This window comes from Armigeres subalbatus, chromosome 3 (assembly GCF_024139115.2).
Source record: "Armigeres subalbatus isolate Guangzhou_Male chromosome 3, GZ_Asu_2, whole genome shotgun sequence".
Lineage (NCBI taxonomy): Eukaryota > Metazoa > Arthropoda > Insecta > Diptera > Culicidae > Armigeres > Armigeres subalbatus.
Genome location: NC_085141.1, coordinates 262,204,092 through 262,227,716, shown reverse-complemented (window position 1 = coordinate 262,227,716; position 23,625 = coordinate 262,204,092). Strand labels below are relative to the sequence as shown.

Sequence of the window (23,625 nt, the reverse complement as noted above, 5' to 3'; positions counted from 1 at the left end):
GAGCGTTCAAATCTCCTATGATGATTTTGACGTCGTGTCTTGGGCAGCTGTCGTACTCACGTTCCAGCTGCGCGTAGAATGCGTCCTTATCATCATCAGTGCTTCCGGAGTGTGGGCTATGGACGTTGATTATGCTGAAGTTGAAGAACCGGCCTTTGATCCTCAACCTGCACATTCTTTCATTGATCGGCCACCACCCGATCACGCGCCTTTGCATATCGCCCATCACTATGAAAGCTGTTCCCAGCTCGTGTGTGTTGCCGCAGCTCTGGTAGATGGTATTCTGCGCACTTATTTCTTATATAAAAGAGTTACGATTGGAAGATTTTATACAACATTGTATGGCTTTCTCAGTCTGATTGAGTAAAAACGATAAATTTTGTTTTGCCCGACGTTTCGGCCTGTATATTTGGCGTTTTTCAAGGGTGAAACTGTCTATCGTTTTCCGTTGCTTTCTTATGAAATATTAGAATATGTTCCGAAAAGACACCTACATCATTAGAAAACAAGATGAGCCAGCCCAGACTCAGACTATACATCTTATCAATAAAGAATTAAAAAATATTGAAAACAATAACACGCTTTTATTTGCACTTATGCATCATGAAATAAATCAACTGCGTACCTACTTTGTCGCAGTATGCTTTAGAGTAAATCATTTTCAGTTGGTAGACCACTATAGTGCCGTAATCTGAATAAGTGGCGTATACGCTGTTCTCCAAAAATTATGTTAACGAGTAGTACCTACTCATCGAGCTATGTAACAGAATAATGGAAAACTTATATGTTGTAACTTGGAGTATACGTCACTTTTTTAGATTAAGGCAGTATATGTAAACACGTGGCAAATTTGGGACATAAAGTTAAAAGTCCCAGCAAACATTGGAAGCTCGTAGAGCGCTTATTCAAATAAAAACAGACTTCTTCAGCTAAAAAACTAGCTTATTCAGCTTTAATTGTTTGTTGGGGTATTACTTTCGCTTATAAGTTACCTTAGCACTTTATTTTTTTCTTTCGGTTTTTTGCCAGTTTTATTCAACTCGGCAGTGTACTAAAGGAGGTATAGCACACGTGCAGCTGATCACATTATCGTCTTCGTTGAAGGTTTTTAGACTTTCACCAATTTCCAAAGTTAGCGCTCCATATATGCATTTTTCCTCATATTTATGCAGACCGTTAGACCGTATTTCCAGTTGGTCAGTGTTGTTTGCTAGAATTTTTTCCATATTTTAAATACGCAACAGAATCAGAAACATAATGTACATACGCATTCTCCAGGTCCACGGGCAACAAGTATTATTTTTATACACTGGGGCAGCTCCTCCGTAGAGCTTTTCTATATCGAAAATTTCGAAACTACACTCGTCTTCGTAGCAATATTTGCTATCGTCAATTTGGGCGAGTTTGAAATCAGCTGAACAAACACATCTCTTACATGGTTGATCAGGAATTTGCATCAGCTCGCCCTCGTAGTACGATTGGTCCTCTATGGTGCACGTGGCTAACTGAGTTTTATTCTCACCACAAACTTTGTTTGTCGAGCAGCAACTGGTGGGTTGGTATTGAAGGATACAATCCGGTTCACGATGGTGGAAGAATTCCTCACAGTCGATGTGGGTGTAGATGAATGTTGTCGAATTGCTTCCATGGTCGCTAAAGGTTAGCAATGGCTTCAAATCATGGGTTGTTTTTACTCTGTTTCAATATGCTTACCGGTCACAGTTTACACGTATAGTACAGAATGGGGAGGTCTCGTTAGATGGAACTACTTCACCGATGTTATAAGTTTTTCCATGGAGATGACATATACCATCCTGGCGGTTTGACAGATTTTTACAGTTGTAGCTCAACGGGCATCCTGTGTCTGGATTCAATCCATTTGGTATGCATCCCATGCTGGTATAATGCTTGGTTGGGTAATCACATCCCAGTAGAAATGATACTAAAATGTAAATTGAAACGTGTTCGATTAGTTCATTCCAATTTCCTAGTCAAATCAAACCGGCCTTAATTCCGACTTAATTCTCGATACTACAAGATAAACTTACTTGTGCTTGCGTACGTGAGCAATGCGATCGTTCGTTTCATTGTCTCCGATATGACTAATTGAATGGAATAGGATCATCGATTTTAAACCAGATGATAACAACGCATCTTTTTATTAGCGTTGAGTTGGTGTTCCGGGGATTCCGATATGATTAAAAGCAAACAAACAAATATTGAATAGGGTAACGACAGGTTGCTCAAACGAAGGTACTATTTTTTGCAAACTTTTAAAATGAATTACATTTACTTGGATACCCATACCTGGGTGGCTGCAGCGTCGTTACACCTTTTTTATAGAGGGATGAAGGCATATCTGCATACAGACACCTGAAATTATCATTCAGGGAGTGGGGTTGACGGAACGCCGGACCCACTAAACCCAGCCAAGAAACGGGAGGTTACTTGAGTTACCCTGTTACTACTAATACCCTGGTTCCCCTAGAAACTGCCTCCCAGCATTACTTCTGGGGGATAGGCAGTACTTAATGTACTCGCTCATTCACGCTCACACAGGCACTCATCCCGTATGAGTCTTAGCTTCGTTACATCTATGCCTGGCGTATTGTAGCAGTCACCAACGATTTTATTTGAGCGGCAGCTCTTCCGCTAGCAGATTTCTTAGCTAATATACTGCAAATTGTCTGTCGGTCTAATCGGACTTCGTCTCCAATGATTTTTTTTCCTGATTTGAATTTTACTACATTTGCTGCTGACTGATATTCTCACACTCGTTATTTATTTGCAAGCAATTTGTACGATGTGAAAGCATTCTAGTTTGAGAGCTGCTCTTTCAGAGGTCTTTAGACGACGAACCTTTCGTGTTGCCAATTGCCATGGAGCATCTTCGGAAGTACTCTCCTTCTTCTTTGTTGGCATTACATTCTCCTGCTGGGACATTGCCGCCTCGTAGCATAGTGTTCATTAAGCACTTCCACAGTTATTAACTGTGAGGTTTCTAAGCCAATTACCATTGTTGCATTTGTATATCATGAGGCTAACTTGATGATATTTTTATGCCCGGGGAAGTCGAGAAAATTTACAACCCGGAAGCACCCAACCAGGGGATGGCAGATTTTAATACAGTTCTGCATAAGAACCTTACAGAAACTGTATAATAATTGGGCATATACAATTCTGTAAGCTTTTTATACAAATATTGTATTAAAATAATACAGATTTGTATTATATTGTATTAAAATAATACAGATTTGTATTATTTTAATACAATATTTGTATAAAAAGCTTACAGAATTGTATATGCCCAGATTTTATACAATAATTGTCAGATTTGTTTTTTGGGTGTATAGACTTTTAGGTAGACATGCGTTTTCCAGCGAGTCCATTGTATGCGGCTTTCAGTAGTGTGGTCGCGTGACTTTTGTAACTATTCAGCATATAGCTTTGGTGGAGACACGACATCTTCTATTCCTCAATTAGAATCTATTTCTTCTATTCCTTGCCGATAACTTAAATGAGCCAGAAACGCGTGCAGTTTCTGCACGTGGTTTTTTTCCCTTGTTCGGTAGTGCAAGAGTGAGTATGTAATACCTTAGGGGCCCCACACACGTTCCGACATGTTGTACAACTTTGACTCCGCCCCCAAGTTTGTGTGTCCCATTCAGTTTGTACAACCGTCTGACGAACAGTTGGTACATCCAAAACTCCAGCAAACGTAATATGTAGTCATTTTTTTCTGTATATGCTGATGTGTTTGGTGCATTTTTACGAATACTGAATTGGACGAATTGAATTGGAATGGAATTGAATTGGAGTGCAATTAGATTGGATTTGAATTGGAATGAGATTAGAATTAGAATTGGTTGTGGGTTGAATTGAATTTTATTGGAACGTGAATGGCATGTTATTGGAAAGCGATTGAAATATGTTTAGAGTTGAAATTGTATTTGATTGTGATTGGATTGGAAGTGGATTTGAATTGTATTGGAATCGAATTTTCACAGTCCATACAGGAATACAGCTTCGGTGTTTCAATGATTTACTTTACTCCGTTCTTAACATACATGCCCCACTCAAGAAAAAGACGACAAAAGATCCAAGAAATCCTTGGATCAACAAGTATGCTAATCGATTGATTAAAAATCGCTCCGAAGCCTATGAGTGCTGGAAACGGGACCAAGGTAACCAGAATAAATGGAAAAATTTCACCTGCCTTCGTAACTTGGCCAACCGCGAAATCAAGTGCACAAAACGAGAATATTTCGACACAGTTGTTTCATAAGGGCCAATGTCGCAATGAGCTCGAATGGAGAAAAATGGGTTGGAATGTTCCATGACATATTTTCAATTATATTTCAAAGAGTAGATGTTATTTTAAATGTTAATAGTTTGCATGAAGTTCATCCATATCTAATCATTGAATCCACATATAAATAAAATTTACTTCGGATTTATTTCGATTTGAAAATATGATTAAAGAATTAGTCGTCCTTTTTCTCTAACAGTGTACACTTGCGCCCTTCAGAAATGCGCCATAATGTTTTTGACAACATCCTTTTCGCCCAAATTCCACGCCCGGCTGTCAACCTGTGTGTCAGTATCGCCTGTTTGCATCGCCCCGTTGTGTTTTCAAAGTACCGTTTAGCCCTTTTGCTCACATGTGTTTTTGATGCAAGAACGAAGTGTCATAATGCAAAAATGAAACACAGTTTAGCCCTTTTGCTGCCATGGAGAAAACGGGGCGCAATCGCACCGAGAAAAAAATTCCAACGGAAATGTAATATCGCCCTTCTGTATTTCTCTGTTTTTACAGCAAAAAAACAACATTTTGTACCATTTTGAATATGCTACATATAGTACATTTCCAGGAGGTTCGATCTATGACATAAACTCGATTTGTTTACATTTGCGACTTCGGCCCTTATGAAACAACTACCGTCGTGCGGGACTTCTTTTGATTCCGGGGGCTACTTTGGATTTTTAATTTTTTTTTAAAAACTAAACGGAAAAAATACCAAATTTGTAACAGAAAGTTGCCGTCCGACTATCAACAAGACACCCGATTGGTGATAATGACAATTTTATAGTAATTTTCGTTATAATTCTTGTTTTAAAATGTCCAAAGTAGCCCCTGATTTTTCAAAAGAAGCCCCGCACGACGGTATGTCGATTTTAACTCTCAACTTAGTGCTGATCTTCCTGCAAAGCAGTTGTGGAAAAACATTAAACGAATGGGCTTGAAACATACGAACACTCATGTAGGTGGAGGTGACGTAACTGCTGACTCCCTGAATATGTTTTTTGCAGCACACTTCCCGCCCCTTAGTTTCAATCAAAGTGAAGGTGTTGAAACACAACCAAATTTTTCATTCAGATGTGTAACTAGTGATGAAGTTTTAGCTGAGTTCGCCACTGCCTCATGCGATGCTGTAGGAAACGACTTTATTCCATTGAATGTTTTAAAAATTTCTTTAGGTGTCACTCTTACGTACATTACTGATATTTTCAATTGCTGCATTACATCATCCGAATTTCCTGTCGATTGGAAAATTGCTAAAGTTATTCCAATTAGTAAGATTGATAATCCATGTATCGAAAAAGATTATCGTCCAATAAGCATCCTTTGCGCTCTTTCTAAAGTTTTTGAGTCAGTACTTTCTAAACAACTGAATGAATATTTAATCCGAAATAACCTGCTATGCACTTTCTAATCGGGGTATCGGAAGGCATGTAGTACAGTGACTGCACTGAATAATATTGAAAATTACATAAGGGAAGCACTAGATAAAAAAATGATCACCGGAATTTGTCCAGAAGTTCCTACAGGAATTTCTCCGGAAGTTCTGTCTGAAAGTTCCTTCCGGATTTCCTCCGGAAGTTCCTTCCAAAAGTTTTTCCTGGAATTCCTCCGGAAGCTTTCCCTGAATTCCTTCATAACTTCCTCCCAGAATTCATCCGGAAGTTCCTTCCTGAATTCCTCCGGTAGCTCCTCCCAGAATTCCTCCGGAAGTTCCTCTCGTAAATGCTCCGGAAGTTCCAGAAAATAGAATTGGATTGTTCCAAGTTCAAGTTCCTCCAAGAATTCCTCCGGAAGTTCCTCCAGGAATTACTCCGGAAGTGCCTCCCGGGATTCCTCCAAAGTTCGAAGTTCAAGTTCCTCCCAGAATTCCTCCGACAGTTCTTCCCGGGATTCCTCCGGAAGTTCCTCCCGGGATTCCCCAGGAATTCCTCCGGAAGTTTTGGGATTCCCCCAGAAGCTTTTCCCGGCATTCCTCCGGAAGTTCCTTCTGGAAATCCTCCGGAAGTTCCTTCTGGAAATCCTCCGGAAGTTACTCCTAGAATTCCCCCGGAAGCTCCTCCCTGAATTCCTCCATAAGTTCTCCCGAAATTACTCCGGAAGTTCTTCCCGGAATTACTCCGGAAGTGCCTCCCGGGATTCCTCCAAAGTTCGAAGTTCAAGTTCCTCCCAGAATTCCTCCAACAGTTCTTCCCGGGATTCCTTCGGAAGTTCCTCCCGGGATTCCTCTAGAAATTCCTCGTTCTTACCGGAATTCCAGCTAGTAGTTCTTCCCGGAATTCCACCGGAAGTTCCTCCAATAATTGCTCCGGAAGCTCCACCCGAAATTCAACCGGAAGTAACCCCTGGAATTCCTGCGGAAGTTCCTCCCAAAATTCCTCAGGAAGTTCCTCCTGCAATTCCTCCGGAAGTGCCTCATGGAATGCCTCCAAAGTTTCATGTTCAAGTTCTTCCCAGAATTCCTCCGAAAGTTCTTCCCGGAATTCCTCCGGAAGTTCCTCCCGGAATTTCTCTGAGAGCTCTTGCTGGAATTCCTCCAGAAAGTTCCTCCAAGCATTGCTCCGGAAGCTCCACCCGGAATTCAACCCGAAGTTCCTCCTGGAATTCCTGCAGAAGTTCCTCCCGGAACTCCTCGAAAAGTTCCTCCCGGACTTCCTCTTGAAGTTTCTCTTGGAATTCCTTCGGAAGCTCCTCCCGAAATTCCTTCGGAAGTGCCTCCCGAAATTTCTCCAAATGTCAGTTCAAATTCCTCCCAGAATTGCTTCGAAAAATTTTCCTGAAATTCCTCCGAAAGTTCCTCCAAAAGTTCCTCTCGAAATTTCTCAGGAAGTTCCTCCCGGAATACCTCTAGAAGTTTCTCCCGGAATTCCTCCGGATGTTCCTCCCGGAATTCCTCCAGATGTTCCTTCCGAAATTCCTCCCAGAGTTCTTCCACAAATTCGTCAAGGAAATCCTCTGGAAGTTCCTCCAGGAATTCCTACGGAAGTTCCCTTACGAGTTTCTCCGGGAGTTCCACCCCGAATTCCGAAGTTCCTCTTCGAAATACGAAGTTCTTCCAGGAATTCCGAAGTTTCTCCATGAATTCCTCAGAAAGTTCATACCGGAATTCCTCAGGAAGCTTCTCCAGGAAGTTTCTCCAGATGTTCCTCCCGGAATCCCTCCGGATGTTCATCCCAGAGTTCCTCCGAAAATTCTTCCCGGAGTTCTTCCGGAAATTACTCCTGAAGTTCCTCCGGAAAATCCTCCAGGGTATCCTCTGGAAGTTCCTCCAGGAATTTCTCAGAAGATTCTTCCGGGAATTCCTCAGAAAGCTTCTCCAGAAATTGCTCCGAAAGCTCAACTTGGAATTCAACCGGAAGTTCCTCCGGATGTTCCTCCCGGAATTCTTCCGAATGTTCCTCCGGAATTTGCTTCTGGAATTCATCAGGAAGTTCCTCCTGGGTTTCCTCATGAAGTTCCTCCAGGAATTCCCTGGTAAATTACTCCGTAGGTTGCTCCAGAGATTCCACAAAAAATTCCTCCGGAAGTTATCCAAGGGTTTCCTCCGGAAGTTCCTCAAAGAATTTCTACGGAAGTTCCTACAGAAACTCCTCCTAAAGCTCCTCCTGGAATTATTCCGGAAGTTCCTCCAGGAATTCCTCAAAAAGTGCTTCCTGGAATTCCTCTGGATGTTGCTTCAGGAATTCCTCCGGAATTTCCTCAAGCAATTCCGTCGGAAGTTCCTCATTAGATTGCTCCGGAAGTTCCTCTAGGAGTTCCTCCATGTATTCCTCTTGGAGTTCTTCCGGATGGTCCTCCTTGAGTTCCTTTTGAAAGTCCTCAATGTATTCCTCCTGATTTTTTTTTCGAAAGTTTTCTCTTTTTCAATCTGTGGATTTTCCATGGGAAATCCTTCAAAATTTCTTTAGAATTTTTTTTTGAGAATCTGTCACTGAATTCCACTAATAGTTGCTTCAAAATTTGAAGCGTGAAAGGTCGAAAAGACAAAACGTCGAAAGGGACCGAAGGTCGAAAGGTAAAAATGACGAAAGGCACAAAAGGTCGAAAGGGATAAAATATCGAAAAGGACAAAAGGTCGAAAGGGACAAAAAGTCGAAAAGGACAAAATGTCGAACAAGAACAAGTTGTTAACAAGTTGCGTGTATTCCAAAGGAATATATGCAATGCATTTATCTTCAAGCAGAAATAACAAACTTATCTCATCAACCAAAGTTGAAGAATGAGCAATTTTCAAAGAAGGAGTAATTACTATGAAATAGTATTATATATAGATAGTTCTGTTAGAGATGAAACAGATTGTTGATTCAGTAAATGAATAAAACCTGTATTGTCCCCGGAGACGAGCCAGCCTCGGGCTGAAAGTCTCCTTAATGAAGTCAATAAAATAAAAAAAAAACCTGTATTGTGCGAGACAGCGTTTTTCTACATAGTTCGCAAAAAAAAATGCTCTTTTATTTTTTACTTATTTTAACAATTAAATAAATTTCATTCAATGAGTGCAAATAATAGATGAATGCATAGTAATACACGCCGGTGTATTTGATGCACGCGCGCTCGCGTGGCTCCGGCGTGCGCCTTGTTGCCATATCGAAGTGACATTTAGAAAACATAAACATCCATATATTTTTTGAACTCACTGAATGAATTTTGTTTAATTGCAGCAAATGTCAAACATAAAGGAGTTTTTGCCAACACTGTAGAACAACTCTGATGTAAGATTAATTCTCTCTGTTTTGATTTCTTTTATATTTCGACAATTTGTCCCTTTCGACCTTTTGTTCTTTTTGATCTTTTGTTTCTTTCGATCTTTTGTCCCTTCGACGTTTTGTCCATTCGACCTTTTGCCCCTTTGTCCTTGCGACCTTTTGTCTTTCGACCTTTTGCTCCTAACCTCGTGAGACGAGACCATCTCGATGTAAGCAAACAGAGAGAATGAGAGATAATTTTATCTGCGTAACGAATGCTGCCTGTTCGAAAGGCATCTTTCAACGCATGGATTGGCAATTAATTGATGCTCAAGAAAATTCATGCTGAATAGTTTAAAAAGCAATGATTTTTATTGAGCAGATGCGACCGATTTTCAACATCTTTTGTTAACATATTTTCGATTTAGAAACTACTACGACAAAAATTATAAAGAGTTAAAAAGTTATAAAGAAATGAAGTATGTTTTATTGGGACACGAGGTTATACAAATGTAACTGTTCAAGTATTATTAAAAAATAATTTCATATTATGTATTGTTTTTTATTTCCGTCAGAAAAAAAAATCAGGTACCTATACGACATTCAAAATTACTTTTTGTTTTTTTCCATAGTGCACTGAGCCAAAGGAGGAATTTGACAAGAACACTTGTAGGTGTACTGATCTGTAACTTCAGGAACCAATGAGTCGCCAACATTCATCGTCAACTTTCCGTACTTGCATGTTAGTGCAGAATCTTTCGTTTTTTGCTTGCCAGTCACCAACCGGTCTGAGTCCTTAGCTGTCAAGTTTAAACAAATGTTATGCTTATTCAATCTTCAACGACTATTTAAAAATGATTTTAGCTTACGCATTCTCCACTCCCAGGGGCAGCAATGATCGTCGTAGTATACGGGAGCGGCCCCGTTGTAGACTTGGGTGGCGTAGAATAATTCGAAACCGCATACAGTTTCATAGCAATTGGGGTCGTTAGCAGCATTTGTCTCATTGTAGCCGGCATGGCAGATGCACTTTAAGCATTTGTTCGATGATGGATACATTCGTTCACCTGCTAAGGATACTTTGTTCTGGTTGATGCACCTCGCAAGTTTTTTCCTGTCATCACCGCAAACTGATCCTGTTGAACAGCACCGATCTGGTTTATACGTAGCAATGCAATTTTGACGATCAATACCGTTGAAGAATTCGGGGCAATCTATGTGTGTGCAAACAAATTTTGCAAAAGGTGAGCCACTAAAATTAAAATTTAAATTTTTACGTTTTAATATGGTTTGAAACAGCGGCTACATATTGATTAATTTTAATCACCTTTGACAGTAGCATAGAACCGAACAGTATGGATTAACTAATTCGTTGGGGACTTGTTCGTTCAGTGCATACGATTTTCCATTAAAATAACACTTGGAATTATCGTGATTGGTCAAGCTTGGGCATTCGTATCTGGAAGAAAAATTCAAAATGTATTTTGCCATCTTCTGAACACTTTTTGTTCAGGGTAACCTGGATGGACAACCAGATGCGTTTGATCCGACCGGCACACATTTCATAGTTTTGTAGTGCCGTGTTGGGATATCACATCCAAATGTATCTATCACTGAAATACATAATTAATGAATTTGGATTACAATTCGATTGTAGTAAATTTTATTTCCACCTAACAGAAGCAATCCTAAGCAAATGCACTTTAACATGTTTCCACCTATATGATAATGCCTACACAAGCTATGCATCGAAGCTATTGATTCAAAACACACAGAGCAACTGAACGGATTGCTACACAACGGATGAGATTTATAACTTAGTCCATCTCACCACTATCTAGCAATATAATAAATAGAACGAAACCGAATCTATGTTTTAATTTCATCATAGGTGTAAGCAAGATGAATTCAACTATCAGTTATAATGTGTTTTTAACTTATCTCAACATATCTCAATTTTTTCTTCTATGGCTCTACATTTCGGCTAACGCTGCCTTTCAACTTATTAGTAATCCATACGTCAACTTATTTTTATAAAATAAAAGTGATTTATTTAGAATTGAGTATCCTCCAGCACCGGACACCTCCCAATACCGGAAACTTCTTAAAACGACACTTGCAGAGGTCCCTCTATCATCTTATGTACTACAATATGGAGCTTTTGGGAAGTCCTTTACCTGCATGGAATATAAGATCCTCATGTAGTAAACTTCGTGTAAATTTTTAAATTGAACAAAAATGCTCACAATTCTGTTTCGATTTGCTTTAGAAGGTTTGAATCAACAATATTTAAATCATTCGAATTCATTCTAATTATGCAGAGATGGTCAATATTAGCCATATTTTCAATGGCGATCATGATTTGTTGCATAGAATACCCTAATGGCGATGTGGCAGACAACGATGGCGGCATGGTGGCAAACTTGGGAGCACTCACACAGGACATACGTTTTCTGGCTTCGGATTTCCAAGAAATCCAGGAAGAGATTGGCCGGCTGAAAAACAACAAATCCCCTGGGGTTGATCATCTACTAGAAGAGCTATTTAAACACAGTGGTGAGGCACTGGCTAGAGCTTTGCATTGGGTAATTATCAAGGTTTGGGAGGATTCCGCTGCTGGAGTGTATGGAAGGTGTCCTGTGTCCCATCGAAAAAAAAAGGCGATAAACAGGTTTGCAGCCACTACCGCGCAATCCCATTGCGGAACGCTAGAAGGAACTCTCCCAAATTTTATGCTGTCAACTAACGTCAATTGTAAAAGAGTTTGTAGGGCAGTACCAGGCGGGAGTCATGGGTGAGTGCTTTACCACAGACAAGGTGTAAACCGTACGTTAGATATTGCAGAAATGCCGCGAATACAAAGTGCCCACACATCATCTATTCATCGACTTCAAAGCCGCATACGACACAAACCACAAACACAATCTATGGTGGGGTGCAGATGGCGGACGGTGCGTGGACAAGGCGAATAAACCACGAGTTGTATCAGATGTTGGGAGAACCATCCATCGTTCACACTGCGAAAATCGGACGACTGCGGTGGGCCGGACACGTAGTCAGAATGTCGGATAGTAATTCGTAAAAATAGTTCTCGACAACGATCTGACGGGCAAAAGAAGGCGAGGTGCCCAGCGAGCAAGCTGGTGGAGGACGATTTGCGAACCCTCCGCAGACTGCGTAATCGGCGACGTGTAGCCATGGTCGCCTCCCGCCTTAGTTTGTGCTAACAAATTATTTATTTATTATTATTTATTCAGACTAAGGCCGAAGTGGCCTGTGCGGTATATAAGAGTCTTCTCCATTCGGCTCGGTCCATGGCTACACGTCGCCAACCACGCAGTCTACGGAGGGTCCGCAAGTCATCTTCCACCTGATCGATCCACCTTGCCCGCTGCGCACCTCGCCTTCTTGTGCCCGTCGGATCGTTGTCGAGAACCATTAAACAACCATAGCTAACAAATTAATAATAAATAATAACTGTGATGCAAAATCAATTTCTGTATTTGGTAGGGTAACCGGTAGGGTAACTTAGTGGGAGTAGCACCAATAGTGGAGGTAGTGGGGTTTTAATGAGATTTATCATATTTATAGACTTTACGATGGTTTCAGTTGATGCGTCGTGCTTTAAATATCCTGTTAAATGCAACTTACCTTAAGATTTCGATTGAAAAACTATTTAAAACAATGATTTTCCTTAACAAAATTGACTCCCTTGCACCTATAGTAGTGCAACTGTATCAATAGTGGCGAGTCTCATAAGAAACCAATGGATAACACCACTAAAGGAACCAAAATTAATTTTTACCGCCACTAAAGGAACAGTGTACCCATAGTGGTGCAAGCAATATTTGGTAATTGCTGATGTTAAATGACATCTATCTCATTTTTGTTAGCAAATTTATTAGTTTATCTATTGACTATTTAAGATAATAAAGCAGTAAATTTTCCATAATTATCAATTTTTAAAAAATATTTTCTTTTGTAGATCTACTAATACCTCCACTATTGGTACCGTTACCCTAGCTGTCCCAAAGTCCGGACAGCGACTTTTTTAATTAAGTGAAATATCACAGGAACTTGGTCGTCCGGTACTAGGGGCCACTTTTCTGAACCGTGAAATGTTTCATCAAAATTTATCATCAAAATACATCGTCGGACAACGTATTCAAATGATCAAATACATATAGTTTGTATGAATCATCAATGATCATATTTTGTGTATTTATGTATACATGTAAACATAATCCGAATAGTAAAAGAATATTTTGATAAATGGCTTATGTGTCCGGCACTGGGGGATCTCTCCTTAAATGTTACATTACTATATATAATAGCCCTGTTTGTCTGTCCGGTGACTAGCCAACCAGACGCAGCACGCGGGGGAATTTTCAAAAAATAAAATATTTGACACTTCGATTCTTTTTTACAATCAGATGCAGAAAACAAAACCAGTGACAACCTTAGGCAACCAGACACAGCATTTGATGAAAAATATCACAGACAACAGACGTTAAAAATTTTGATTTTTAAACTTTGAAAAAAAAAAAACACTTACCACGGGCGCTACTGCGTCCACAAATAAACTAGTTTCTAATATTTATTTAACTAGCGCTGATGTCGCCTTTCTAGTGAATTATGAAATGGAATCAGAAAAGCTCAAAATAAAATTTTTGAAAGACAGGTCCCATTGTTTCCATGAGCATGATTGGTCATCGTTGACGATTACCAACGATTGTTATCTTGAGTATTATTATCTTCATCGGTATAATCTTGCTATTCTTTCTCATTCTTTTTGCTACTATACGATGACCAACGACTAATTCACTATCTTAAGCTTTTCGTTATGTAGCGTACCTACTTGGATACCTGGTTGGCTACAGCGTTGATACACCTATGCTTGGCGTATTGTAGAGCTCCATAATCGTCGGTCTTGCGCGATGTTCCTCCAGTTTCTCCGAACGTTCAGAGTCCCCAGGTCCGATTACACCACGCAGAAGAATCTTGTACGATTGAAACAACTATTTCGATTGTTGCACCAAACAACGGGGATATTGTTGTTTGAATCTTCAAAATTGTTGTTTCAACGCTGTTTCACTACCTAGTTCAATGGAACATTATTGTTGTTTCAATCCTGCATCGCATGATTGAAACAAAAATAATATCGTTCCTTTGACAACCATTCCGTAATATGGAAAAACTCTATGAATTGATCAACATAAATCATCCTATCTACAAGAAGTAAGCATGGAGCAGTGGTAAGGTGGATGACTCTCACGCTGCATGCAAATAGTTCGATTCTATTTCTGTCACATTTTTCTCTTTTGTTGATGTCATCGTAGTGTCGATAAAGTAGTCTCGCAGCATTTTCGAAAGTAAAAACAACCATGAATATTGTTGTTTTCTGATGTATTATTTGACAGTGACAGCTGAAAAGCATGGTTGAAACAAATATTTACGAGAGTTAAATTAACTATCGCGTATGCTTGATTCAACCCTATTTGTAATTGTATCAACCAAAAATGTTGTTATTCACAAATCAATGCAAAAATATTGTTGATTTCAAGCAGAATATGGTTGATTTTACTACACTTTTTTCTCCGTGACCGCGTGCAACCAGCGTGTTCGTGGCTTTCCACGAAGTCGCCGGCCCCTATCTGGTTCTCTGTTAAATATTGTTTTCGCTATTCTTTCTTCCTACATTCGCACTACATGACCAGCAGCAATACGTCTTTTCACTTCATGGGAAACGTCATTGTCACATGTCACAAGCGTTCCAAATTCTTCAACAACTTCAAACACATCCCCATCAAGCACTACCTCAGCACCAACACCTCTAGGTCTAACTCTATTTCTACCTGCCACCATGTACTTTGTCTTGGTAGAGATTGGAGAGTTTAGAGATTGGAGAGTTTAGAAGGGTGATCCCTCTGTAATTGGCACACTCTAGTCGGTGCCCTTTATTATAGATTAGGCATATGAGGCCATCCAACCAGCCGACAGGCAGTTCTTCATCCTGTCATATTTTCTGGATAATGTGGTGGATTGATCGATGCAGCTTCTCACTTCCGTGTTTGAGATGCTCAACCGAGATCTCGTCCTTCCCAGCAGTTTTATTGGTTTTCAGCTTATTTAGAGCTTTCTTAACCTCGTCCAGCGTTGGTGGTTCCACAGCTTGACCGTTGCCGACTATGTCCATCCTGCTCCTTAATACAGCTTCATTTTCACCGTTCAACAAATCTTCCAAGTGCTCCTTCCACCTGTCTGCCACCATAGTCTTGTCTGCCAGCAAATTACCCTCTCGGTCATTGCACATGGCAGGCACTGGCGCAATCTTATGCCGCGCGCCATTGACAGTTGCACAAAACATCCGCATATCGTTTCTATCCATGTTCTACTGCGCTTCAGCTATCACTCTCTCTTCGTGTTTCGTAACACTGTTTCCCAGGCGGGCCCTGTCGCGCTCGGTTCCGCCCACAAGCATGTACTTTGTCTTTGACGCATTCACCACCAGTCCAACTTTTGTTGCTTCACGTTTCAGGCGGGTGTACAGTTCTGCCACCTTTGCAAATGTTCGGCCGACAATGTCCATGTCATCCGCGAAGCAAATAAATTGACTGGATCTGTTGAAAATCGTACCCCGGCTGTTACACCCGGCTCTCCGCATGACACCTTCTAGCGCAATGTTGAACAACAGGCACGAAAGTCCATCCCCTTGTCTTAGTCCCTGGTGCGATTCGAACGAACTGGAGTGTTCGCCCGAAATCTTCACACAGTTTTGCATCAGCACATCACGTGCGGAAAGGCGAATCATAATTTCGCTAGGTGATTTTTCAGTAGTCGAATGATAAGTCAAAAAGTAGCTTGAAGGTTCTTTTCTTCAATCCGGGGGTGGCATTGCGCACCTCGACTCGAAACGAGCAAACCATGCAAACTATCATATGAAAGAGCTGTCGAAAGGAGATACGCAGTGAGGCCCGTGTTTTTAGTCCTGAGCAATCTGTAAACGATTGAGAATTTACCGAGTTTATCTCTCAACTACGCCATTCAGTTGTAGCAATACGGTATTGTTAAAAGATAAACACTGGGGGAAGTGGAAAAAGGGGGTAAGTGTAAAAATCGACGCGAAATATTGGAATTGTACATATTTTACAGTTTTTACCACATCATAACATTATGCAAGAATATACTTTGATGCTCACACTAATACTATGTTGAAATTTGTATAATACATACACTAACACGGTTAACGCTTGAATTGTAATTTAAGGTTTCGCGAAAAGTTGATTTTTGCATTCATAAAATCAATTCTTATTTGCACCAATTGTCCCTTTTTCAAGTGAATTTATATCACAGGTTACTATTACAATACAATTAAACTAATCCCATTCATATTGTAGAGGTTTGTACCATGAAAGCAAATAATTCAAAGATTTTACACTTACCCCTGGTATCAAACACTGCGGGGGAAGTGGATAATGCTCTAATAACGAAAATTTTTTCTTCCCCTCAGGGTTTATTTCGATAGCTGTGAATCTCAATATGTTCCTTCTTTGTTATCATTGTGATTCCAGTGGTGATTGGACTAATATAAATGAGAAAATGCCTGATTAATCCACCTATCGGTATTGATGCTTTTCACATGTTTTGCATATGAAAAAAAAATGTATAAAAAAGTTAAAAATAGCACTGATAGGTAAATATATTCTATAATTTACATTAATTTTTATTCATAACAAGTATCGCCGTTGAATGCAATTTTTTTGCGAATAAATTGGTTAAGGACAAGTGCTTAAGAATAGCTGATAATTTTGAGCGTGCTTTGCGCACACACATACATACAAATACGCACACACAGACATCATCTCAATTCGTTAAACTAAGTTGATTAGTTTATAACCCTGTAAGTCCCATTTTTCCTATAAAATGTTCATCTTTGGGGCAAACATATAGATTTTACGTTCATTTAGTGTTCGAGAAGGCAAAACCTGCCCTCCCTAGCTATTACGAGAATTCCTTGAGGATCTATTCCGTTAAGGTAATGAAATCATTCCACAAAACATACTCAGAGTAATTATTGTATTGATTTTAGTTATATGTAACCACTTATCACAATTGAAGGTCAAGGTAAAATGGGTTTTCCACTTACCCCATCCCACTGGGTTAAGTGGAAAAACAAGTCCTTATTTTCCACAAATTTCAAGCGACCAAAATGGTATGAATTACCGCACAGTTGGTGCAAAATTGACTGTTTTTGATAGCCCATTTTGATTGAACCCATTTAGATCATTTCTCGAGCAACATATGATTAGGGCCGAAAAACCAACAAAGCTGAAACGAGAAAAATGAGGTTCAAATTTCCTATGACTAATTTAACTATGAATAATGAAACTCATTTCATTGCCAAAACCATGTCAATACTAAACGTAAATGATTATGTTATAACAGCAGATCAAGACTAATTGAAAAACCATTCGAAATCTACAAAATTTCAGCTAAAACAAAAATCGCGCCGTTTACTCGCATCACCGGCAACACGTCTGGTTTTTAAGCCGTTTGCTCAAAGCTACTAACACCATCGGATTTGTTTAGATTTGTTAGCCAGAGCAGTTCTGCTATGCGATATATCGAAACCCTAGTAAGAATATACATTTTAAAATAACTTGAAGCTAGTTTTTCTAAATAAACAATATAAAGTGAACGGCCTAAAAACCAAAGCAAACATTCCGCATGGTAGTTAAGGGCGCCAACAAAGGACTTAAAAACCACTATGGTTCACTCAAAATAGCAATTAATGTGTTTCTTAAGAGATATCAAGTACGGAGTTTTAACTAGCATGAAGAATAATTTACAAAGCAATCGTTCATGCCAGAAAATCAAAAATCATGGTTTTGGTTTAAAAGCCGTAATCATATGTTACGCGAGATTTAAACTGGTTTTACACCAATTCAAACATGCACTATCGATTTTTCCTTTTCCACTTCCCCCAGTGTACCTTATTTTAGTTACAAGATAAAGATTGTCGCTTCGATTCACTTTGTTCTGCTATCCGAAACATGTTTTGTTGTTCACTCATTGACCCCCTATCGTCGCCAGATGTTCCGGAAAGTGACGACAGCGACAATCTTTATCTTGCAACTTAAATATATTTTTTATTGTTCACTAGCAAACCCGACGAACTTCGTATCGCCCAAAATCGATTTATTCTCTGAATAGATCTCGGGTTATGAAGAAATTTGTGTTTCATTTGTATGGGAGCCCCCCTTTCTAAAGCAGGGAGGGGTCTCGAACCATCTTAAGAACCTTCCCCGGCCCCAAAAACCTCTGCATACAAATTTTCACGCTGATCGGTTCAGTAGTTTCCGAGTCTATAAGGTTCAGACAGACAGAAATTCAGTTTTATGTATAAAGATTTTATTTGAAATTGATTAACTACCCGACAACAACACAGTAGCGTGAGACTCGGAGCTAATCACAGGGTCGGCGCACTATCGGGCAACCGGAGGGGCTTCGCGGACAGTAAAGGCGCTCAAAGATATATAACTAAACTAACACTATGGGATCGATTTTCACGGTGTATTTCGGTGGTTGGTGTTCCAGTGAACAGTGACTGCAGTATGTACCTCTGCTAGTTTTCGCTGGGTTGATGGTCCAGCAATGGCTGACGGAAACGATGAAACATGCTGGAAGATGGCGGTAAGGCTGGCTGGCGTCCTGACGGTGGGTAACGGGCTGGATTAACGGGTTGAGGAGGGGGTTCTCGACTACAGGCGCTTCCTTCAGACGTAGTCGGCCGAAGACGGCAAGGCCGCCCTTTATCGAACCGAGAAGGGAACCTTTTTTTGGTAATTAGGCCCACGGACCTAGAGGAGCAATGGCGGTCCTTGACGGTTAGACTCGGGATTTACCCAAGTCGGTGCGTGCAATAGCGGTCTACTGACAAACCAATCAGAAGGCTATCGTTAATAAAAACCCAAAAAAGGTCCTGAACGATAGTACACTTTAACTCACTGAACTATCACTTGGTAAAATTTCTGCACAATTCGATAAGCTCGACTGATCTACACGCTCGCCTGTTTCAAAGTGGACGAATATCGCCCGCCAAATATCGTAGAACCCTTCAGCCCGTTACTATAGCGACTTCACAGTATTGTTCTGTGACACTATTCACGCCATTGTAGGGAAGCTTGCGGATTAAAATAAGTAAATACATATTATCAATTGAAGTCGTATAAGGAACTCTCAAAATAACAAAATATATAAAAAATATTAATAATAATAATTTAAAAGAATCGGAATAAACAAAGGCATGTACAGGCGTGGATGATGTATGAATACATTTGAATCGCAGTAGGCATAAGGTATTCAAAATAGATGGTGTAATTCAATGGGCATGATGAAAGATTAATGGGTAGATCGGAGTAGGCGTAGGATATTTGAAAACAGATGGTGTGAATAAACGAATAGAAGTCAAACAATGGAATTCAATCGCAGCAATCGTAGGATATTTGAAAATGAAGCGGTGTAATTGAATTTGGAAAATATTGGAATCGTAGCAGGCTTAGGAGATTAGTTCAGTTTGTTGGATGATTTGAAGTGGAATAAACGTGTTTCCAAACAATTGCAAAAAAGTAAATTATTTGCTAAGTCCGATTATTCAAAAATTACGAGTCACGACAGCCATGTTTAGCTGTTCACGGTTACAACCCAGTGGTGTTCTATCCTCTATAGTTTTGTAGTGTACTTATATCTTCGAAAACATGGCGCATTTTTAAAATAATTTGAAACTTTGTACCAACGGTTACAAATTTATTTAGTTAACACCGTTAGATGGTATATGTTTTTCCATAATCGTTATACTCGGATGACCTTCATGCGCTTTTTCCAAAACTTTTTTTTCTTGATTGCATCGGAGCTACAATTTGGTTATAAAAACATTCTCTAACTTCTTGTACCATAATTTTATTCAGTTGTTTCATAAGGATTCGGTAAACAGCCAACCACGACAGACTATTTGCATTTGCGTTAACTGTTCCAGATAGTTGTGAACAACTCTGTAGTCGAACATTTGCGGAAGGCTTAGATCGTTTTAAAAATAAGAAACTTGAAGCTTTACAGTCCATAACAATGGCAAAGAATTTGCCAAGAAGATTATGTTGGAAACGTTTTACAACCCAAACAATGGCCAGCGCTTGTTTTTCTGTTTGACCGTACCGGAACTCTGTTTCTAGAGACTTAGAGACTGCATAAATGACCGTTATGAACTGATATTGCTTCAAGCCTAATTGCTTGGGCTGATATCTGCAATGGTTCGTCAATTGTGGTCAAACTCGGAATGAACTTATTTACATAATTGGTTAAACCCAAACCCAAATTACTCAAATTACTCCAAATTACTCAATTCTTCTTATTTTTCAGGTTCCAGAAAATATATATAGAGCTTCGTTTTCGACTTACATGATCTAATACCGTTAGCCGAAATATTATGTTCCAGAAAATCCATTTCTGTTACGCGTAACTGGCATTTTTCCTAATTTAAATGAACTCCCCGGGTCTTCAGGTAATATAAAACCTAGAATAAGTTTCTAATCTTGTTAATCTTTTATTTGTCAAAGAGTTCGCGTTTCGAACGTTTTTCTTAACGGACGCGGATGCTGGTGCTGGTGAATTCGTTCTTATTTAGTCCAATTTAAACATAGGATGATATTTAAACTAAGGAGCATTGGAAAATGGGCAACTGCCGGAGGTTGCATATTACTAGATCTTCTTTATTGGATTCAATTTTCTTTTATTTCAATCTTCTTTTATTTCGAAAATCAGATGATTGACCCGGTCTATAGATAAAACATCCAGTTCTCGAAATAAAATAAACTATAGTTATACCTCCATCATGTGGGGAGAACCCTAGCAGCACAAATATTCCACAAGGTTACAGCAACTCATGTGTGACCGGACTCAGTCACAATCAAGTTGCTGCAAGCTGTGTGGATTTAGTCAAGCTGCATCAAAAAATAAAAAATGTAAACTAAATTAGGGAATTCTCAAAGTCAATTTATTAGACTTGCGTTTATATTACATTTATTCCGAATAAATAAAATACATTGCGTAAACCGCATTCAAACCAGGTCCAATTAGGACCATAATCTTTAGAGGCGAAACACTGATTGCGCAAAGGACGTGCAGTGCTGGTAGAATCATACTCAAGTCTCAATCATCGAGGCTGCATGTACGAGTTAACGCTTGAGTTTCTCGGACAGAATCGCATCGCCTTTGTTCACTCGTCGAAAAATGATTTTGCTCTAAAAACCGTCAAAACGCAATTGATGCGTATGTAAAAACCATACAATGGTGCAAATCACGATTTTCTGGGCCACGAATCTGATGGGATTTGAGTGATTTGATACTCGTTTGATTGGAATCGCCCATGAGATTTAATAATTTGGGATTTTACCAACACTGGGGATTTGTCCGGGGGTTTCAACCAAATAACCAAACCAAAAATAACACTCCACTCTTCCCCCTTAAAATCTTACGCAATTAATGTTCGGCCTCCAAATGACTTCTCAATTATGCGAACAACTATATTCTTCAGGTTTGCACAAACATGTGAGAGTAAAACATGTTCGCATTGCCACATTTATCTTGTTGCACCACAAATCAGATGATCTTCATCTTGATGCACCGCAAATGTGAATAAATTTGATCATTTGCTAATTATCAAACAAATCACTAGAACTTCAAGCAACAAAAGTCCTCTAAACCATGCTTATGTTGCCACTATTTGCTATGTACTGCCAACGAGCAGTTTGACTAAAACGGTAATTTATTCTTGCACTTTCAGATTCTGTATACGACTAGACATGAACTCCATCTCGTGTGACGGTTGCGATCCATCTATTGTTTTGATTGCTCGCACCAGATTCTCGAGAGATTTGGATTTCACTAATGTGGCGCACGCTCCGGATCTGACAATCGGAACATTTCCGGAAGTGTCCATGTGTGAGGTAGAAGGGTCACAAGTTTCCATTAAGGTGGTGGGTAGGTCACTCTGTGCGACGTCGACGGATCTAATTGTTTCTAGATATAACAAACTTGACGGATCTGAATTTTCGCTTTTTGTTCGGGATCTTTGAGGTATATAATACGGTCGCATTCGGACGTGCGGCAATGGTCCCCGGGCTCGTCGTGGGCAGCAGATCTAAAACAAAATGATTTCACAAGTCGATTGTTGTGTCCTGCTTTATATATATTTACACGCATGCATACCTGTGAGATATATCGGCTGTTCAGCTGCATCTGCATCTTTCTGTAGTTATTGGCCAAAAAGCTATCGGAATATTGTATAGTGCCATTGAAGTGACTGCCTTGTATCAAATTCTGCATCTCTTTATGTTTCTGCACTTGCTCGTCATCTTTAGGATCTCCATCTTCAAGCATTTTGTATCAGACTAGATCAGATGTGGGTTTAGGTCATTCACTCTCAATTGCAAGAAATCTGTCTTCGTTCTGCTGTATTTTTCGTTTCAGCACAATTGATAAACACCATTCACAGACCAATCGGGAAACAAAACTGTATTGGTAATGATTAGATTTATTAAGAGCCTTTATTCGTTGTATCTGTCGTATTGCCACTCGTTCCGGCTCTCTACTTCTTTGATCTGTTTTCGTCTACTAGGTGCGTAGCACCTGTATTGATAATGTTATGATAACCACGATGTAAACAAAACAAAAAACTGCGACGTGGTATTATGGCCAAAATGTATTGTTAGCTTTCGGCATAGCTTGATTTGATTTACTATTTATAAATACACTTTTGATACACGCAACGAGACACTGGGAATCGATCCAAATGTTGTTTTTCGCGTCCGTCACACAAAGATGTTTTGCTTCCACTACCTGTAATTAGAAGAGCTGTCGTGTTTATCTTTCTGCTGTGTGACTGTCGTCACGCTGTTCTTTGCTGTCAGTCCAAATGAACATCCCCTTTATGAATCGACAAAAGGCACGTTCACGACTGTGGTTTGAATGTGCGGTGAACTGCGGTTCCGAACTGAGCTTATTTAGTTATTACATTTAGCGATAGATGGTTACTTCAATTAATGTGAGGCTACGGATTTTTTCTTATGCATGCACCTAATATACTGCATTTTTTCAATTATTTCAATCACACACTAATTTGATTGGATTATGTCCATATGTTACATAAAATCACAGAAACAGCCATGGCTGCAAACATATTGAAATTGTTAGACTTTCCCCACTGCTTGCCCGGATATCGTTGAGTTGGAAGGGTTGTTCGTGTTGACATCCAACGATTTGGTCTTGTTGTCGTTGATGGTGAGACCAGCTGTAGACGAGCGTTCCGCCAGATTGTTCAGCTTACTCCGTAGTCCGTATATTAGAGAGCCGCTGTACAAGTAGAGCAACGTAATCATCAAAATCGGAGATCTTCACCAAGACGCCCTGTCGCCCGAAATATTCACGTTGTCCCAAATATTGCAGTATAGTTGGTCTAACATTTGCGCAGATAGTATGGGGTCCGCTTTGAGCATCTCTGCTGATATGGAATTAACCCTAGCAGCCTTGTTGGATTTCATGCTTCGGATGGCTGTTTCAATCTGCAATGGCTTCGTAGTTGACGCG

General features: G+C 39.8%; 3 protein-coding genes across 3 annotated transcripts; all 3 read right to left on the bottom strand.

Annotated features, from left to right (window-relative positions):
- Nucleotides 1–396: 396 nt before the first annotated feature.
- Nucleotides 397–2,177, bottom strand: LOC134219373 (uncharacterized). Its single transcript, XM_062698092.1, has 4 exons — nt 2,049–2,177; nt 1,714–1,942; nt 1,268–1,653; nt 397–1,210 (listed from the first exon to the last, which is right to left on the bottom strand). Exons 1-4 carry the CDS (start codon nt 2,086–2,088, stop codon nt 1,032–1,034), a joined length of 834 nt encoding a protein of 277 aa, XP_062554076.1. The 5' UTR covers nt 2,089–2,177; the 3' UTR covers nt 397–1,031.
- A 7,268-nt stretch (nt 2,178–9,445) lies between these two features.
- LOC134219372 (uncharacterized) lies at nt 9,446–10,802 on the bottom strand. The gene is made up of 5 exons (XM_062698091.1): nt 10,659–10,802; nt 10,505–10,598; nt 10,313–10,444; nt 9,855–10,237; nt 9,446–9,785 (listed from the first exon to the last, which is right to left on the bottom strand). Exons 1-5 carry the CDS (start codon nt 10,732–10,734, stop codon nt 9,595–9,597), a joined length of 876 nt encoding a protein of 291 aa, XP_062554075.1. The 5' UTR covers nt 10,735–10,802; the 3' UTR covers nt 9,446–9,594.
- A 9,987-nt stretch (nt 10,803–20,789) lies between these two features.
- Nucleotides 20,790–22,918, bottom strand: LOC134219371 (uncharacterized). The gene is made up of 2 exons (XM_062698089.1): nt 22,249–22,918; nt 20,790–22,180 (listed from the first exon to the last, which is right to left on the bottom strand). The coding sequence occupies exons 1-2, from the start codon at nt 22,417–22,419 to the stop codon at nt 21,806–21,808; spliced, it is 546 nt and encodes a 181-aa protein (XP_062554073.1). The 5' UTR covers nt 22,420–22,918; the 3' UTR covers nt 20,790–21,805.
- Between the last annotated feature and the right edge of the window lie 707 nt (nt 22,919–23,625).

Excerpts from the sequence above, each read along its gene's own strand:
- LOC134219373 (XM_062698092.1), bottom strand. The coding sequence starts at position 2,088 with ATGAAACGAACGATCGCATTGCTCACGTACGCAAGCACAA. Across the intron at positions 1,654-1,713 it reads ATACGTGTAAACTGTGACCG|CGACCATGGAAGCAATTCGA; the intron begins GTAAGCATATTG and ends GCTAACCTTTAG. Across the intron at positions 1,211-1,267 it reads CCCGTGGACCTGGAGAATGC|CAAACAACACTGACCAACTG; the intron begins GTATGTACATTA and ends AAAAAATTCTAG.
- LOC134219372 (XM_062698091.1), bottom strand. The coding sequence starts at position 10,734 with ATGCATAGCTTGTGTAGGCATTATCATATAGGTGGAAACATGTTAAAG. Across the intron at positions 10,238-10,312 it reads GTTCTATGCTACTGTCAAAG|TGGCTCACCTTTTGCAAAAT; the intron begins GTGATTAAAATT and ends TTTTAATTTTAG. Across the intron at positions 9,786-9,854 it reads CCCCTGGGAGTGGAGAATGC|CTAAGGACTCAGACCGGTTG; the intron begins GTAAGCTAAAAT and ends TAAACTTGACAG.
- LOC134219371 (XM_062698089.1), bottom strand. The coding sequence starts at position 22,419 with ATGCTTGAAGATGGAGATCCTAAAGATGACGAGCAAGTGCAGAAACAT. Across the intron at positions 22,181-22,248 it reads ACAGCCGATATATCTCACAG|ATCTGCTGCCCACGACGAGC; the intron begins GTATGCATGCGT and ends ATTTTGTTTTAG.